At 52.6% G+C, this 18,877-nt stretch overlaps 2 protein-coding genes across 2 annotated transcripts in view; one reads left to right on the top strand and one right to left on the bottom strand.

The window, feature by feature from the left end:
• Positions 1 to 1,220: 1,220 nt before the first annotated feature.
• On the bottom strand, positions 1,221 to 18,567 carry LOC309667868 (uncharacterized protein; the record flags this gene model as incomplete). Its single annotated transcript, XM_082476804.1, has 6 exons — positions 1,221 to 2,231; positions 2,948 to 3,015; positions 3,199 to 3,869; positions 3,929 to 4,198; positions 5,704 to 5,798; positions 18,422 to 18,567. 6 exons carry the CDS (start codon positions 18,565 to 18,567, stop codon positions 2,198 to 2,200), a joined length of 1,284 nt encoding a protein of 427 aa, XP_082332930.1. The 3' UTR covers positions 1,221 to 2,197.
• The window catches only part of SHANK2 (SH3 and multiple ankyrin repeat domains 2), a 559,042-nt gene continuing 542,388 nt past the window's right edge, over positions 2,224 to 18,877 (top strand). The window contains exon 1 of the mRNA XM_082476803.1: positions 2,224 to 2,309. The gene's annotated coding sequence lies outside the window, so the exon portion shown is untranslated. The remainder of the gene's footprint in view (positions 2,310 to 18,877) is intronic.

Below are 18,877 nucleotides of genomic sequence, written 5' to 3'. Positions count from 1 at the left end.
GGATGCCCGAAGGTGCAAAACGCTGGCAGGCACGGGCTGTCAGGGGCTGAGGGTGCCCCCTACCCTGAAACACGTTCTCAGGGCATCAAGGAGTGAGTCAAGGCACCGCTGCAGTGTTTTTGGATCCCCAGCCTTTTCACAAGAGGTTTTTGAAGACTGGAAAGACGTTGCCCAATCCTTACAAGGCTGAACTGGATACCGAAATGGACACAGAGAAACTGGGACGAAAGCAGGATACTGTCCTTAAAATGCCAAAAGATGCGGCTCACACAGAGCCCTGTTGTTGAGCAACAAACAGATCAGAGGGACCGGAGCGGGTGGCCGAGGGGCGTCCAGTTGGGTGGAGGGGCTGGCAGAGGCCTGGGTCCCCAGGGAAGTGTTTCCTGAACACAGCAGAAGGGCTTTGGCATTGGAGCCCTCTGTGAGAACAGCAGTAATGTGTCCCTGGTTGCATTCTGGCCAGCTGCTTCCTCTGCTATCTGCAGGATGGTTCTAGAAATCCGAGCAAGAGAGTCTGGGGGGTGGGAATCTGGTTGGAGGGGGATGATATCTTAGGGACTTGAATTGGAGTTGTAGGGCAAACAAACCACTTTATTATATTTTTTTAATTTTTATTTTGTATTGGAGTATAGTTGATTAACAAAGTTGTGTTAGTTTCAGGTGTACAGCAAAGTGATTCAGTTCTACATATACGTGTATCTATTCTTTTTCAAAATCTTTTCCTATTTAGATTATTACAGAATATTTAGCAGAGTTCCCTGTGCTATGCAGTAGGTCCTTGTTGGTTATCTATTTTAAATATAGTAGTGACAAACATGCCACTTCAGATAACTTTTCTTTTGCGGGGGGGGCTTTGCCATGCGGCTTCTGGGACCTTAGTTCTCCGACCAGGGTTTGAACCTGGGCCCTCGGCAGTGACAGTGTGGAATCCTAACCGCTGGACCGCCAGGGAATTCCCTGGATAACACGTTTTATTTGGGGTCATGGAGGGACTCGTGGAAGAAAGCCCTCCCCCACCCCCCTCACTCCCTATAAGCCACTTCCCAGAAGAGCCGCCACTGACAAACCCAAAGAGCATCAGAACATTCTGCTGGCCATCCCCCCCCCTCCCCCTCAGCAAGATCCCCTGCTTCCAGGCCAAAGAAGTTATGCCTGCAAGATGCTGCCTGGGCTTCATTCTTCCTGTTTGAAGGATTATTATTATTTGATTGATTGCCTCCTTTATTCATTCAACAAATATTTTATTAAATCTCATCCTTAAGGGAGCAGAGGAGAGAAAGGAGTTTGCATCTGGCAGCCGTCCTAAAGGAGTTACGGTATTTTACCCCATGTGTGTCCTGAAATACTAGGCCCCAAACACAACATTTTTTTCTTTTCTTTTTTCTTTTTTTTTAAATCTAAGTGCTTTTAAAGACTTCTTTGAAACGTGGGACAATTATGCAAGCAGGAGAAAAAAAAAAAGTACCTAGAGCCAATATTTAACTTTGCCTTTGGTTATGTTGAAGTCACCGGCCCATGCAAATCTCTCAGGCATGTCCTATAAAACTGACTTTAAAAAATAAATATATATATATATATATTCTTCACGGGGAGACATGGACTGAGGTTTTGCATAGTGGAAGGCTTGCTATTCCGGAAGCACACTTCTACATCACAGCCTGGACGCTGGTGTTTGCCAACCCCTCCAACACCCCTTCAGACTTGCACATCTTGGCGGCAGGAAGTGCTCCCCCTTTGCAGAATACTGGAAATCCCAGGACTCAGAAACGTCCCTAGCTTACTCAGAGACAGGTGGAGTGACCAGTGAATTATCAGGGTCTTCGGAAAAGTTGTTAGCCGATTGCTCGAACCTCAGGTTGGGAGGCGTAAAGCCACCCTCCCAGCTCGGTGCTGGGGGCCTGAGGCTCAGGACACCCCGCCCCGCTTTGGGTTTTGGCAAACCTAGCGATCCCGGAGTCCTGGATAACAACAGGATTTTCGGGCGTCTCCGGAGGGTGCCTTTTCGACTTCAGTTTTCATCTGAGCGGTTGGTTTTAATTCCTCCACTCGCTAAAGCTTTTCCCGGCTGGGAGGGCCGCTGGCCGAGACACGCGTCTGCACGCCCTGGACGAAGCGCCCATCCAGGTGCAAGGTGGCCCCGGGAGGCTGATGGCGGCGCAATACCCAGGCACAAAGTTTTCATCTGCTCTGCAAACCTTCAGATGGGCAATCGGCCTCTGTATCTCCGAATTCTGTGAATATAAAACACTCTGGGGCGGGAGCCGGCTGCGCGGAAGGAACCGGGCTTTGCAAAATGCAGGGACTTTAAGGTCCGCTGGGTTTCACCGGTTGTGTGGACGGCGAGCCACGCAGCCCGGGGCGGGGCGGGGCGGGGCGGGGCGGGGCGGGGCGGCGCCGGGCTGCTCCAACAGACCCCGCACGCCGCGCGCCGGTCGCCTCGGCGGGCGGGAGCCGGCCGGGGCCGGGTGGGGAGGGGTTGACCGGCCTCCGCGGGGTGCGGGGAGATCCGGGGCGGGGGGCGCACGTGAGTCCCCCGCCGCGCGCGCCCTTTGGCGGAAAGGGGACCCCTCCCCCAGCCTTGCCGGTCCCAACCGCCCGCGCCCGGTCGAGGGGAGGGACGGCCCAGCTGCCCCTGCCGGGAGCCCCCGGCCCGGCTGCAAAGCGGGGCGGGGCCGCGGCGTCCCCACCCCGTACCCGGACACCTGAGCGGCGGCGGCGGCGGCTCCCGCGCTTCGGCCGGGCTGGGTGCGGCGTCGCTCGGGTCCCCGCGGCCGAGCCAGGTGCGCGCGGACGCCAGCCCTTCCCTTGCGGCTCTGACCGGCCCGGACTCTCTGAGCTGCGCCCCGAGCCAGGTGAGGCGGCGGCGGGGGGCTCGGTGAGCTTCGCGTGCGGGGCGGGGGTGGCGGGGGCACCCCATGCGGCCGGGAAGGACAGGAGGTGGCTTCACCGAATGCGTTTTGGGTGAGTCTGGATTCCAGGAGTCAGCGGGTCCGCGCAGTCCCGGGCGCAGAGAGGCTGAGGATGTGGGGTTGGGGAAAGGGTTCTTCGCGTCCTGGTGGGGTCGCTTCTCTGTAGAGACCACCCCCGCCCCGCCGTCTTCCTTCAGGACTAGGGGTCGGTTTAAAATTCTTTGGAAGCGGCCTGGGGGCAGAGCGCAGGAGCACCGCCTTTGTCCCCCGCGCGCATGAACCCTCTCACCTCCAGCGCCTTCCCTTGAGGTAACGCAGGTGGACCTACTCCGCCCCCTGCCTGGGATCTCCTTGCCCTAGGTCGCCGCCCGCTGGCCCGGGTACCTGGGCCCGCATGCCCGGCGGTGGAACTGGCACGGGGCCGCCAGGGGGCGTGCGGGGGCGGGGACAGGCGCCGCGGTCGCCATGTCCCCGGAGACCCTGCGTCGGCTCCCCCCGCCCCGCACCGGCGCCCAGAGCCCCCATCCAGGTGCGCGCGGCTGGAGCAGCGGGCTCGGCGAGGCCGGGGCCGGTGCACCTGGCGCAGGCCCGGCGGTCGCGAGTGGATCCCCGGGTCCCCGGGGCCGAGCAGAGCCCCCGCCAGGTGCCCGGCCTCTGCCCGCCGCGCGCCCCAGCCGGGGTGGGGGGCCCGGCTGGTGCAGGTGAGCGGCGCCCCCTCGCCTCGCCGCCGCCGCCGCCGTCCGTGAATTATGCAGGAGGCTGGCACCGGCGGGCTCGAGTTGCTCAAGTTTCCCTGGCAACTTTCGCCCGGGCATCGCTCCGCCCGCGCAGCCCGCGGCCCCGGCGCCTCCGCTGGGTGTCCGGGCGCCGGGGGCGCCTGGAGACACCAACCGCGCGCTCGCCGCCGGAGCCGGGGCAGCTGGATTGTGCGCGCAGGTGCGATCCCCGCGGAGGACCTCGCTGCCCGGGTTCGGAGGGTGTGGGGTTAGGGGTGGACCTTGCTGCCGGGGCCGGATGACCTCGCCGCCGGTGTTCGGAGGGTGCGGGCCAGCGGCGTGCCTCCCGCGGGTTTGCGCGCAGACACTGCACGGGATGGGAGGGCGGGCGCGCGGGCATGGTCAGTGTTTCCGTGGGGCTGGGGGCGTCCGAAGGGGGCGAGGCCTCTGCTGGTGACAGTGGGCTTTCAGGCGGAGCTTTTAAATCGACCCCGGGCGGCCGGATCTGAGACGGCGCTTGGGCCCCCAGGTGGGAACTCAGGCCGCGGTACCTGCGGGTCCCGTGGCCGGCAGCTGTGGGCACGGTCCCGGGAGTCCTTAGAGGCCTTCCGAAAATAAAGTGGTTTCCGCGTGGAAGTTCGAGATGGTAAATTGGATAGTTTCGTGACCTCTTTTTGTTTGAAACTCAAGTTCGAACCTTAATGAGGTCAATCCGCTAATTAAATTAAGCTTCAAGAATCAGAGAGGTAATTTCGGAAGTCCTCCGTTGAGGGCGCCTTGATCTCTACCTGGGACTTGTCCCTCGGCTTTGCTGACCCGGCCGCAGGGAGAGCACGTGGGCGCTGGGTTCAGCCTCCATCCAAGTGCCGCGCTGTCCGCGTTAAATAATAATTAGTGACCACCGATTACGCGCCTGGGGGTTTCGGGACGCCCAGGAGAGGCCCTGAAGGCGGCTGCTTTTGGAGACCCGAGTTTTCAAACCAGTTGTCCGCGATAACAAGGCTGCCTTTTGATAAAGGGGTTGAACATCTGTCTGCCTGGAGCTTTGTGCCCACTGGGGGTTCGGCAGTGATTAAGGGGGGCAAAGGTGGATGTGGCTGCCCGAAGGGGGGGTTAATAAATGGTAGCGTAGATTTTTGCCCAGAAAGTCACGGTGTCCTTAAGGAGGCCAGAGGGAGACCCTTGTCTTCATAAGAATTAGGCTGCTTTACAAGTGTCTGGATGTAAAACTCCTGGAGTGCAGTGTTGTAAAGGAAGCGGGTTCCATTATTATGCTGAGGAATTTCTGCTTTTCCAAGAAGAAAGAATTGGGTGGAAAGCTGGTGCTTCTTTGGGCCCCAGTGGAAGCGGCTGGAATTCTTCAAGAATCAAAAGGAGCCCTTTACGAATAAAGTGATTTTGCCTATAAAGGTGGTTCCCAGTGGGCACCGTTGACAGCACTTGGCTGCTTTGAACAAATTAGATCCCTTTGGGGGTGGGCTTGGGGAGGGAATCTTTTTGCCTCCTGGCTCCAAGTACAGTTTGCTTTAGAAAGCCCTGTTCACATTCAGGTGAATTTCCCAGAGGTTTTCCTTCCTTCATTTTTTTTTTTTTTTTTTCTTGAAGTGCTTGGGGTTGTGAGCAAGGCCCCCAAGCTGGCACCTAAGAGTCACCAATTTGGTCCAAGCCTCAGGGGGCAGGGGGCCCTATCTAGGAGAAGCCTGGATCGTCGAGGGTTCGGCAGGGGGTCCGATGTGAGAAATGCCACCAGGAGGAAGATGGAGTTGTTCCGAGATAGCATTGCATTTTATATTTCATCGGTGTTGGGGAAAAGGATGGAAGAAAAAGCTTGACATACGAAAAACGTGGCAGGAGTTAACCAATGTGCAGGAAAACACTAGTCGAACTGATTTTTCTAGAAAAAGAATTCTTTGTCTTACTCGCTTTATTTCTAAATATGTCCTGGAGTCCTAAATGATAGAGTTCTGGTGTCCTTGTCACCTCGGGTGAGTACAGGGGGCTTTTCCAAAGTGGGGCTCAGTTTGGGAGTTGCTAAGGGAATTGTGGGAATGAATTCAGAGTGGATCCCAGACCCTGACCGCTGAACACGTTTCCCCAGGATTCCAGCTCCTGCTTTGTCAACTTAAGGCCCAGCTTGGTCGCAGGCTGTTGGATCTGGAGTCCGTAGTTACTCCTGGGTTGGGGGGAGGGGAGCGTGGGCGGAAAAACCAAGAGAAAAGTACATTTACGGCCTCTCCTGGAGCCTTGCATTGTCCTGAGCCCCAGGGAGGGAACATTTAGGGTCTTTGATCATCCAAGTAACCCCTGGGGCAAATTTATTGAATCCTCTGCTTTGACTGAGGGGGTAGTTTGTGGATGGGTGGGGAGGAAAGCACCCCAAACAAAGGCCTGGTCTTTTTCATCTTGGGAGCCCCTAGCCCTCACCTGGGACTGATGGGGTGAAGGGCTCGGAGCAGGGCCGGGTGACCCTTGTGACCTGGCCACTGCACCTGACCCGCCCACCCGAATGAGGGGCCTGCCGTTCATTCAGAGGTGATCTAGGTTATATCGGATTTTCTCTGCGCATTGTAAAAAACGAGTCAACAAATAATCACCTGAGGGCCAGAAGCTGGCCACAGGAGACCACCACGGGAGGTTCCACGCCAGAGGGGAGAAGAGGGGGATTGGACAGTTAGTGCACGGTGGGACACGAGCTGTGATGGAGGTGACCGTTGGGTGCTGTAGGGCACGGAGAGCATTCCCAACCCAGTCTGGGAAAGGAAGGGGATGGGGGGTCTAAAAACACCTGGATGAGGCCTGGGGTGTCTGACCGTGTCTTTGCCTGCATTGCCCTGGGACCTGGCGGGAATGGTCTGGTTCTTGTTCTGGCAGCTGTCAGGTTCTCACCTTCTGCCCGGCCTGGCGCTGCACTCTCGCTATAGACGACCTCATCCAAGTCTCTCAAAACTCCGGAAGGAGAGAGGTGCGATTGGTTATTATTCCCAATTTACAGATCAGGAGCCTGAAGCTCGCAGCAGTGGAGCCACTGGCCCCAGACCACACACCTAGTGCACGGTGAGCTGGGGTCGCACCCAGGTAGCTTGGGAGAGCCCAGCCCTTACGCCGGCACACTGCACGCGTCACCCAGTGGGAGAATTCATCTGGTTCGAAGATGATTTTTCTTGTTACTGTGGTGTGAGAAAAACTGTAGCCAGAAAGTGAAAACCAGAGTTTCTGATCACACTTCTTGATGTGATAGGCCTTTTTTTTTTTCCTTTGAAAGCTGATTCAAGAAATGCTTTGAAGGGGCTAAAAATGTTAATGTCATTGGCTCCAGTGGTTGTTCTGAGATGGGTCTTTGGGGGCCAAGGATGCATCTAGCACAGGCCTTCCCACCACTCAAGGGGTTTGCAGTTTTAACGGAAGGGAGAGGGGAGCCCACGCCCAATACTGGGGCAGATCCCAGAGGCTGCCCAGGGCTCGGGATCGTGAGCTGTGTCGGGCTTGATGGTTACGCCCTGGGGATGCGCCAGCTGAGGCATGTGTCACTTCCGAGGGTTGGGGGGAAGGGGGGTAGGCAGCAGAAGCCTTCAGGGCTGCTGGGATTTAGTGGGCGGCTGCAGGGCCCCCCGGTGATTGGCTGCAGGAAACCAGTGCAGGAAGGGGCGGGACAGGGTTTGAAAATTGTCCTTGTGAGGTTTTCAGAGTCCTTTCCTTGACTCTCAGGATGGATTGAAGCCACAAGCTCCAAATGTCAAAGCTGCAGATTTCTTTTTCTTCCTTCTTCCTCCCTTCCTTCCTTCTTTCTGTCTTTCTTTTCTTTTCTTTCTTTCTTTCTTCCTTCCTTCCTTTCTTTCTTTCTTTCTTTCTTTCTTTCTTTCTTTCTTTCTTTCTTTTTCTTTCTTTCTTCTTTCTTTCTTTCTTTCTTTCTTTCTTTCTTTCTTTCTCTCTTCTTTCTTTCTTTCTTTCTTTCTTTCTTTCTTTCTTTCTTTCTTTCTTTCTTTCTCTCTCTCTTTCTTTCTTTCTTTTCTCTCTTTCTCTTTCTTTCTCTTTTTCTCTCTCTTTTTCTCCCTCCCTTCCTCCCTCTCTCTCTCCCCCTCCCTCCCTCCTTCCTTCCTTCTCCCCTCCCTCCCTCCCTCCCTCCCTTCCTTCCTTCCTTTCTTGTTTTTTTCTTATGTATACAGTCACCTTTATTATAATTCATGACTCCATTAGAAACTGACATGCATCTCTCTATTAAGACATCTAGATTCTCATGGGCATCTGCTTTCCATTCATTAGAAAATCCAGGTTTACTTGAGAATGGGGAAGAAAAGCCGATATCTTAGTGTCATTATGACAAGTCCTCACCTCATAGGAAACCTGAACGGGTCTCTGGGCACCCCCCAGGTCACAACACTGTGCTGTCTTCACAGACCTGCCCACACTCAAGTGTCTTCTGGAATTCCTTCTAAATGTCAATGGGCACCTGGGCAACAGAACATTTTATTGCTCTGCTGGTTTCTAGGGTGCAGGTCCAGGGTTAAATAATGTGCCCAAACTTAGCATTTTCAAACTGTCCAGGCTTCTCTTCCAAAAGTAGTGTAGTACTCCCTTTACCAACTCTCCCTGCCAAATAGAGACCCAAAGCATTAAGTGTTAACTGCCAAGAAGTTAAGTAGGGCTCCTTTTCTCTCCCCAAACCCAGTTATTTGCAATCCCAAACAAATGCTAGCACTGCACACGCAGGACAATAGTCTTTCCTGAAAAGGCCAAAGCCACAGATTTCATGGGCCTGATGAGCCTCTCGGGTGAGGGGCTTCTGGCCCACCCCACAGAAATTCTGTGTGAGGCCCAAGAAGCAGGCCTGGAGCTCCCCAGAGGGTCCCACTGTCTGGGGTTCTAGGAACACACTTTGAGGAAGATGGTTGGCCGGAGTCCTGAGCTGCTGCTTCAATTAAAGAGGCCTGATTTAGGAGGCACACCTGGAGGCCTCCATCAGGTGGATAATCATTGCACACCCACAGTGGCTCTACCTTGCTGGGACAGGTTTCTTCCAAACAAATTTTTTTTGCCTCTCGACTCCCTTAACGTTGTTTTAAAAACACTGTATGTCCTCTCACACGTTTCCTGCAGCATTTTTGTATGAAAAGTGCAGATATCCAGCAAAGCTGAGAGAATTGCACCCTGAATTACTTTATACCCACCCCAGATCCTTCCATGAACCATTTCCCTAGACTTCCCAGGCATTTTCAAGTCAGCCTTTAAAGTTGTGCTTCGTAGGTTTAAATATTTGCCGAGGATGTAGAGCGTGGTCTGTGAGGTAAATATTGACATTTGAAAAGTAACTGTTCCCTAACTTTAACCGTATCCACTGCGGCCTAAAGTGTGACTTGACACCCACCTTTCCTCGACAGATACCTGGAGGGCCTTTAGGGGATGTTGTTTGCTCTTTTCCTTTCTTGGATTTATAGCCCTACTTCCCCGAGGAGTGTTATCCTGATGTAATAGACTTTTATGCTTGTGGGTCTTTTATTAAATCGATCGAGCATATTTCTCTGCAAAGAAAATAATGCATACATTGATTTTTTAAATTTTCTGTAACCTCAAGTCACTAAGTATTTTTTAAAAAGTCACTTCTGGATTGAGAAAGCCCTGTGATCAAACACTATAAATACATTACAGATTTTTAGAAATGGAAAAAGGAAAATGTTCCTGGAACTGCCTCTCTCACCGATCAGGCAGTGGGTGTTTTTGGTATTTAAATTAAAGCTTTAGGTGAAGTTCCCCCTTTGTTTGGTATCCGGGAGTCCCCTCCCCCCAAGATTCAGAGGAGGCTGGAAGGCCTTTCAAAGGTAAAAGATGGGAGGGGCTGCTGGGAAGAGGGGGACCCCAGGCCTCTCTGTGACTGAGCTATTTCAGAAAAGACTGATTCCCTTTAGACTGGACCCCTTGGAAAGGGTCCACACACCCCAGTTTGGAGCCCCCTGCAGGGGAGGAGAGGGAAATGGGCAAGAACTCAGCCCCGCCCTCAGGGTTCTGGCAGGTGATTTCCCCCCTGGGGACAGGGGTGACACCTAGGTGACAGGGTGACACAGGATGGGCCACATGGGCCAGGCCCTGTGGATGGGGGTGTCCTGCCCCAGACTGTCAACACTCAGGGTTCCTCCCAGGGCTGCACAGGAGAAATGAGAAACGGGGCCCATCATCCTGGCCAGGAGCCTGGACCGCCAGGACCCTTTCCCAGGGGCTCTGATGGGCCCACGGTGTGGCTTGAGCCTGAGAAAGGGCAGGACGGAGCAGTGGGGTCTGTGTCCTGCCAGACTGGGTCCCAGGAGGCTTGGGGCACAAGGAGAGGGTCACACATCCTGAGCAGAGCTGAAGGCCGGCCTGGAGGAGGGAAATGAGCCTTTGAACCTTCCTGAAAATTCAGCCTGGGATCCCTGCCCCGGGGGGCGAGGAAGGCTGGGTGGGGGGCGGAGGAGGCACTTCTGCCTGCTTGATTGCACCCCGAAAAGCACATGGCACAGCAGCTCCTGTCTGGGATTTTTCCTGACCACCCCCCATCATCCGGGGGCGGGGTGTGGCAAACGATAGGGATTTGCCTGTAGCCGCCATCACCAGGCAGGCAGGTCCCCGGGAAAGGACCAGGTCTCGTTTCTCTGTATCCCAGGGTTCCGGAGGGGGCACCGGTTCGGAGTAGCCCTCTCCTTGGATCTGGACAGCATCAGTGGTTCCAGACTTCCCCTCCCACATGTGTATTCAGCTTCCAGAAGTCACGAAACCAGTCAGGCCACTGGCCTGTTCTTTCTTGGCCTCACCCTGAGGGTTCAGACCCGGGCCAGCCCGGTAGCTGCACTCAGACCTGGCCGCTCCCTGCCACCCACATCCGGGATGTCGGTTTGCGGCAGGTGGCACGTGAATTTACATCCACCAAGATTACCACTGGGATGTTTACAAAGCTGGCGCGCTGGGACGGGAGGGTGGGGAAAAAATCAGCTGCGGTTAAAGCTGGGGGTGGAATTCCTGAAGACGGTCGTGGCGAGCCTGGCGTGTGAGCTTAATGATTCTCCAAACACGGGGTGGTGAATGGCACACTCTTGGTTCCCAAGAGTTTCAAGGCTTCTTGGCTTTCCTGCAGTGAAATGGTCCAGAAATATGTGGGATTAGGCCGCCTGGTGTTGGTGTGTTTTGATTCTTCGGGGTCCCTTCTGGGGATGTCCCAGGCCGGTGAGGGACAGCGGGGGTGTCTTTGCTGAGTCTGCAGGATTCTGCTCTGCCTCTTGATCTGTTTCTCTTTCTGGTGAGGCTCTTTGGGTCGTGGGGGAGGGACACCCACTCGGACCAGGGTCAGGGATGTATTGGGGGACCCAGGACTGTCACTGTCACTGTGGGGCTGAACGGGCTCCCGGAGTTGTCCTTCCGTCCGTCTCTCTCCCTCGGTGGACCATCTCGATGACTTTACATTGTGAAAATCAGGGTAACAGCGAGCGTGTGAGCTGTGCCAGGCTCCACGTGCAGACGCACTCCATCCCCACCGCAGACCCGAGAGATGGGCACTTGTATCCTCGTGTTCGTTCTCCGGGGAGGAAACCAAGGCAGAGGGAGCTGACCTGACTGCCAGGACCCTATGCCAGGCAGCCGTGCACTCCAAGGTGCAGAATTAGGGACGTGTCCTGTCCCCTCCTCTGTGTCATCTCAGGGGTGAAGCCCAAGCTGACCTTTCTGCTCCTTGCAGGACGAGTGGGCCGGGGTAGCACAGGGCTTCTCAAACTTTTGGTCTAAGGACCCCACTCCCCTCTTTGAAGAGTTTTTAAGGACCCCAGAGAGCTTTTCGTTTATGTGCGTTGTATCTCCTGATATCTATCCTGTTAGAAGTTTAAAAAGAGAATTTAAACATATTTAGTTAGTAATGCATTTAAAAATGACAATACTAAACCTACATGTGTTATTGTAAATAAAATATTTTTATGAAAAATAGCTATTTTTCAAAACAAGAAAAAATGAAGAGTGTGGCAATTTACATTTTTGCAAAATCTCTTTACTGTCTGGTTTAACAGAAGATGGCTGGATTTTTGTATCTGCTTCTGCATTCAGTCTGTTGCAACATCACATGTTGTGTAGCTTCTGGAAAACTCTGAAGTACACTTGGGAGAGGGTGAGAGTGAAATAACAACTAACGTCTTAGTGTTATTATGAAAATGGTTTGACTTCATAGACCCCCTCAAAGGGCTTTGGGGAACCCCCCCAGGGTTCCCTGGATCATACATTGAGAACCACCTGAAGAAGCATGGGACTGGCAACAGGGACAGGGTGTGGGTCTGAAAGCTGGCTTTGCCCTATAGTCGGGTGGATGTTTCTAACACATGTCCCTTTTCTTGTCATTCAGGATGCATCTGTGAAGTTTAGCTGGGGACCCCAGAAGGTCATCAGGTGGTCCCCACCCCATGGGACAGGCCCGCTGGTGGCAGAGTCTAGGGTGGTGGGATGTGGGCTCAGCCAAGCAGGAGCTGGTTTGATCCACAGCTGGCACTTCGCTCTTAGGGGTGTAACTTGTATGTGTGATGTCACCAGAAGCTAAATAGTGTGGCAGTGACAGTTGGGCAGCCATGGCAACATTGTAAAGCAAGAAGGCTGTTTTCTGCTACTGGGGAGGGGGTCCACATGCAGAGGGACCGGTGGACAGAGGTGGGGTGGGGGGACCAGGGCAGCCACCGGGAGGGAGGAGAGAACTTTCCATACTTCTTCCTTTCCAATCTGGATGCTTCTGTTTCGTGCCTAATTGCCCTGGCTAGAACCGTCAGTACAACGTTGAATAGAAATGGTGAGAAAGTGCGTCCGCGTCTGGTTCCTGATCTCGGGGGAAGCATCCAGCCGTCCACCATTAGTTGTGATGTTAGCGGTGGGTTTCTTGCGGCTGCCCTTTATCAGGGTCAAGAAGTTCTCATGTTTTCTTTGTTGAGTGTTTATATCTTGAAGGGCCGCTGGATTTTGTCAAGTGCTTTTTCTGCATCTCTTGAGATGATAAGCTGCTTTTGGTCCTTTATTCTATTAGTACGGTGTCTTACATTAAATGATTTTTCGATGTGAAGCCAATTTTGCATTCTTGGGATAAATCCCACTTAGTCATGGTTTATAATCCCTTTTATATGCTGCTGGATTCAGTTTTCTAGTATTTTGCTGAGCTTTTTGTGTGTATGTGCATAAGAGCTATGGGTCTCTGGTTTTCTTGGGATGGTATCATGGTAATATCGGCCTCAAAAAATTGTTGGGAAGTGTTCTATTTTTTGGAAAAGTTTGTGATGAATTCATATTAATTCTTTTTAAAATTGAAGTATAGTTGATTTACAATGTTGTGTTAATTTCTACCGTACAGCAAAATGATTCAGTTATCCATATACATACATTCTTCTTTTTAAATATTCTTTTCCATTAGAGTTTATCACAGGATATTGAATATAGTTCCTTGTGCTATACAGTAGGACCTTGTTGTTTATCCATTCTGTATATAATAGTTTACATCTGCTAACCCCAAACTCCCAATCCATCCCTCCCCCACCCCTCCTCCCCCTTGGCAACCACAAGTCTGTTCTCTATGTCTGTGAGTCTGTTTCTGTTTCGTAGATAAGTTCATTTGTGCCATATTTTGGATTCCACATATAAGTGATATCATATGGTATTTGTCTGACTTACTTCACTTAGTATGATCATCTCTAGGTCCATGCCAAACGCAAATGGCATTATTTCATTCTTTTTCATGGCTGAGTAGTATTCCATTGTATATACGTACCACATCTTCTTTATCCATCCATCCGTCGACGGATATGTAGGTTGCTCACCCATATCTTGGCTCTTGTGAATAGTGCTGCTGTGAACGTAGGGGTGCATGTATCTTTCTGAGATACTAATTCTTCTTTAAATGTTTGGTAGAATTCACCAGTGAGGCCCCCTGGGCCTGAGCTTGTCTTTCTGTGAAGTTTTGAATTTGTTAACTCGCTCCCTACTTGGTCTGGGTATGTCCAGATCTTCTGTTTCTTCTTGAATCACGGTGGTTGGTTTGCATCTCACTGAAATCTATTTCCTCAAACCATCTAATTTATTGTCACGCAGTTGTTCATAGCATTTCCTCATCCTCTCTTTTGTTCCTGTGAGGCTGCTAAGTGTCTCCCCTTCATTTCTGAGTTTGGTGATTTGAGTATTTCCCCCTTTTTTTTCCTGATCATTCTAGTGAAAAGTTTGTCGATTTTATTGACCTTTTCAGAGAACCAACTTATGGTCTCATTGATTTTTCTCTATTTTTCTATGTTCTTTTTCACTAATTTTCACCCTCACTTTTGTTATTTCCTTCCTTCTGTGGTCCAGGAGGGAAGGAGAGCTTGGTTAGGGGGCTAGGGGGGAGGGGTGGTCAGGGTGCGCCTCCCTGAGAAGCTGGCACTTGAGCAAAGACTTGAAGGAGGGGAGGGAAGTAGTAAATGAGAAGTGAAGAATTTGATGGAAATTGATGTGAAAACACTTATTTGCACTTAACACTTTTTAAGTTGTGCTAAGATATATGTAACATGCAATTTACCATCTTAACCACTTTAACTGTACAGCTTAGTGGCATTACACATTCACATTGTTATGCAACCCTCACCTCCATCCATCTCTAGAACTTTCCGTCTTCCCAAACTGACGCTCTGTCCCCATCCCATTTGGCACTCACTCCCCATCCCTCTCCCCCAGCCCCAGGCCCCACCATCCTACTGTCTGTCTCTATGAATTTGATGACTGTAGGTCCTCGTATGAATGAAATCACACATTATTTATCCTTTCGTGTCTGGCCTATTTCACTGAGCATCATGTCCTCAAGTTTCATCCATGTTGTAGCCTGTGTCTGAATTTCCTTCCTTCTTAAGGCTCAGTAATCTTCCATTGTGTGGATGGACCACATTTTGTGTAACTTTTCGTCTGTCCGTGGACACTCGGTTGCCTCCACCTTTTGGCTGTCGTGAATGCTGCTGCCATGAATGTGGGTATTCAAGCCCCTCCTTTCAGAAAGCACGTTTTGAAGCGGTGACCAGCCCAAGGCCCATCTGGTCTTGGGATTGCAGAACTGAACCTCTCCCACCCACTCGCCTCACCCAGGCTGCTTTCCCATAGAAAGAGGCCCATCTTTCTTCTTGAATCTCTCCACAAAGCAGGAATGACTCCGTATGTTGGAGCACAATTCCTCCCATGTCCTGTGTTCCCATCTCGCAAGGAGGAAAGACCTGGGAACTGGGTCTCACCTTTGTGGGTTCATCCAGGTCTCGGGCAGGACCAAGGAAGGTGTCGGGGCAGAGAGAGAAGCAGGGAGGGGATGCCCTTCTGCAAGACCTCACTCATTCACTACCTGGTGCCTTCCGGTGTCTCAGGGTTTCTCTGTTCCGAGTCATCCCTACCCTGTTGTCATGAGACGTTCTCCTGTATTCTCTTCTAATAACTTTAATGGCTTGCTTTATACTCGTTTATTATTTTTATGCCATCGGGAGTTGGCCCTTGTGTCAGGCCGGGATCTGATTTGTCTGTTTCAGCACAGGAGGACCTGCCCCCGCCCCTGCTGGCTTTGCCCCTCCCCCTCCGTCACAGACCCAGCTCCCAAGCTCATCTGGGGATTGGTTTTCTATCGATCTGGCTCTAAGTCCACCATGTGTGTTTACAATCCCTTTCAAAGGAGCTTTGAGACTTGGCAGTATGATCTCCTTTAGACCGCAAACAGCCACGTTGCAAATGATTCCATTCTGTGGTTGAGAAAAGGAGCCAGTTCAGAGGGATGGGTCAGCTCAGGGCTCCCTACCAGCACGTGGCAGGGCGGGTCAGGCTCAGACATGCCGGACCCAGGGGCTCAGCCAGACCAGGGTGACGCCAAAGCGCTGAGCCGGTGTCTTATCTCCAGCGACCTGACAGATGCTTCCTTGACGAGGGACCCAGGCCACCACCGAGCACTTCCGTCCATTCAATGTGGTGGCACTAGCCACAGGTGGCTGTCGAGCCCTTGAAACGCGGCTAGTGCCACAAGTTGAAGGGACACTATTCTGTGTGTATTGGGTTCCGTAAAATATAAGTATTCATTTCAGCTGAGTTTTTCTTTTCTTGTCTGAAACGTGGCTACTAGGAAATTGAAAATTACATTTGTGGCTTGAATTCTATTGCTGCCAGCAGGGGTTTGTAGCAGCCCTTGCCCCAGAATCTTTGCAGCTTTGGGGAGTGTTTGGACGACCCTTGGTGCATGCTTGTGTGTCCTCCAAGTAGGTGGTGCCTGAGCTCTGCCACGTGACTGCTGTGTGTCCTTGGGCGAGCCAGCTGACCTCTCTGGGCCTCAGTTTTCTCATCCTGAAAATGGGGTAATAATACTGGGGGCTGGGATCGGCTTCCTTATTTCTTGTCCCCTGTCCCTCCCCACCCAGTCCCTCCTGCTTCTGCCTTGTCGCCCCACTGTCTTGTTCTCAGATGGAGCCCTCTTCCTGCAGATGTGCTTCCTGGGTTTAGCAGCCAAGAATCTTCGCTGGAGGAAAAGGGAGAGAGGAGAGAACCTCTCTATCATCTCAGCCTTCTACCCCAGGGTGGAGCTCAGGCCCACCTCTCAGAGAGACTGGGGTGGGAGGGGACCCCAGAGCTAATTTAGGATTGATCCGGATTCTAGAATGTTCGTGCTGGGGGACCCAGGTCCAGCTTTTGGGAGAACACTGGGCCTCAGGAAGGAGAAGGGACCTGGCCAGGTCCCAGTAGGTTTCCTGCTGGACCCCAGGTCCCCAGGGCCGGGCAGCTTCCCCCAAACCCCGAGGCCACTGTGGGTTGGTGTAGACTCTCTACCCAGACCAGGCCCAGTGAAATAGCTTCTGGGGTTTATTCTCCAAAAAAGCTGGATTCTTACTGGAGGTGTCTGAGCATAATATTATTATTATTGAACATTCATTGCTGCCCCTAGACAATATGGGCAGTTTTCTGGTCCCCGCTGGGGTGTCCACGTGGTCCTAAGGCTGTCGGGTTGTGCAGTCACCTGTGACACCCGGCAGATTCCCCAGCAGAATGTAACATGTGCTTGGCTGTGGGGTCAGTGGCCTGTGGTGGGGTTGGTGCTTTCCCAGAAGACAGGAAATACCTCCGAGGTAACAGACCAGCCAGCCAGCTCCATGATGCCCCATGTTGTGAGAAAATGATTTCTTTACCAGGCTTACTTAATTACATCATAATAAATAAACTCCTGTTAAATATTTCCTATTAACAATGCCATCACATAAAATAAAATAAGATAAAATAAGAAAAATAAAATAATAGTTACCTATATCTTTGTGGGTAGCTTGATTAATTGTTATTATTATTTGCATTTCATTGCCAGACTTTGTCAGAATACGTTTCATTGCCTACTGGTGCCAGGCACTTTAATGCCTGTGGTCTCGTGGCATCTTCACAATCCATCCCTGGGAGGAAGTATTTTTATGTCCATTTTACAGAAGGGGAAACTGAGGCCCAGAGAGGTGCATTGACTGGGGTTTTGAGCCCAGCAGGTGCCTTTGTGCTTTGACCAGGCCAGTCTCAGAGCTGGAGGGATGTGAGGATTTTGTCCAGCTTCTCTCCCCGTGTGTCTGTCCATCCTGGTGCCCAGTGGCCTTTACTGACCACTTACTACGAAATCTGCCCCTGGAACTCAGTTTGGATAACCCCCTCCCCCGACCTGTGGGAGTGGGGAGGAGGATGAAGGCGGGGTCAGCTTCTCAAATGTGCTTCTGAACCTGGGCGGGGCCTTTGTCCTGGCGGGGATGAGTGTGTGCAGTGTTCCAGAGCATCTGTCTTCAAGGCCGTAGTCGGCGGTGTTTGGCCCGGAGGATTCTGGCCAGATGGGGAGTATAGCGCTGGCCAGGATGGGGCAGGGCTGCAGTTGTTTTACCTCTCTGCTCTTGCCCCAGAATCTTTGCAGCTTTGGGGAGTGTTTGGACGAACTTTGGTGCATGCTTGTGTGTCCTCCAAGTAGGTGGTACCTAAGCTCTGCCACGTGACTGCTGTGTGTCCTTGGGCGAGCCAGCTGACCTCTCTGGGCCTCAGTTTTCTCATCCTGAAAATGGGGTAATAACACCTCTCCAGTGGCCTTGAGCATTAAATGAGATCATTTACATAAAGTCGAGACTGTTGTTACCGACCAGGGTTCTTGGCCTCCTTAATCAACAGAAATTCATCAGAGGCCAGACAAGAAATTCAAGCAAGGCTTTACTGGGCCCCCTGCTGTAGCAAGGGGGAGCGAAAACAAGTAACAGCTTCCCTTGCTTGCTCACTCGCCGCTTGGATGGGAGGCAAGCTGGTTCTTTATACGGGGGGTGGGTAGGGGTGTGTCCAGGGGTCGGGCTGGAGGGGTGGCTTAGGTGGTCTGCCCTCCCCCTTGGTGGTGTTCTGTGCAGCGGGCATGCGCAGGACCCTGCTTTTGCTCCAGGCTCTTCAGAAGCGGCAATTGGGCTTTTTGGCCTGTTTGTATCTTGTTGTCCAGAATATGCCCCAATTGCACACGCATGCAGTTATTTTTAGTCCCTTATAGTTTCTTTGTATTTTGTAGCCGGAGGAGACGTTTGTCCAGGTGCAAGCACGGCAGCACTGCAGCCAAGGGTCCCAGGTCCCCGCCTGTCTCACTCTGACGGGCCTTGGTGTACCGTGAGCTGCGCTCATCATCATTATTGGCAGCACCTGTGTGTACTTGATCTGTTCAGATTGGACCCGCGTCACGGGCAGGTTGGAGTCCGCCAACTCGCTTCCCCTGGCCTGTTGGGACTGGCTGTTCAGGCCCCGCCGTGGATTCCCGCCCCGTCTGGTCTCTGCAGAGCCTCTGGCCTGAGCTGTAAGTGCACCTGGTTTGTGTAGGCGCTCCGGATGACGGGGGTGGGGGGACCCGGCAGTTCTCCAGGGTACCTGTTGCCCCTGCAGGGGTCGTCGGTAGCCTTGGGGGCCCACCTGAGCTCCTCCGCTCCCTGGTGCATCCGGAGAGTTCCCACGGAGGGTTTCTCAGCGAGGGGCACTCCCCCACCCACTGCCCCGCAGGAGCTCCAGGTGGCTGGGCCGGGGGGCTGAAGGTGCTGTTTCGAGTGGACCTTCGTGGCTCTCAGTTGATGTTCCTGACACGGATGTGCTCTTGTTCATTTGAAATTTTATCCTGCCATCTTTTATTGAAGAGGGAGGAGAGGACCTGGGAGGTCAGGGTGGAATATTTGTTAAGTTAGTCATCCAGTTAGGAGCACTTTCTGAAAAGCCGGCACGATGACGGGGCCTTCGGTGTCGGACAAACCAGAG

This window comes from Balaenoptera physalus (genome assembly GCF_965194825.1).
Source record: "Balaenoptera physalus genome assembly, chromosome: 10".
In the NCBI taxonomy this organism is placed as follows: domain Eukaryota; kingdom Metazoa; phylum Chordata; class Mammalia; order Artiodactyla; family Balaenopteridae; genus Balaenoptera; species Balaenoptera physalus.
This window is presented reverse-complemented; position numbering and strand designations above follow the sequence as displayed.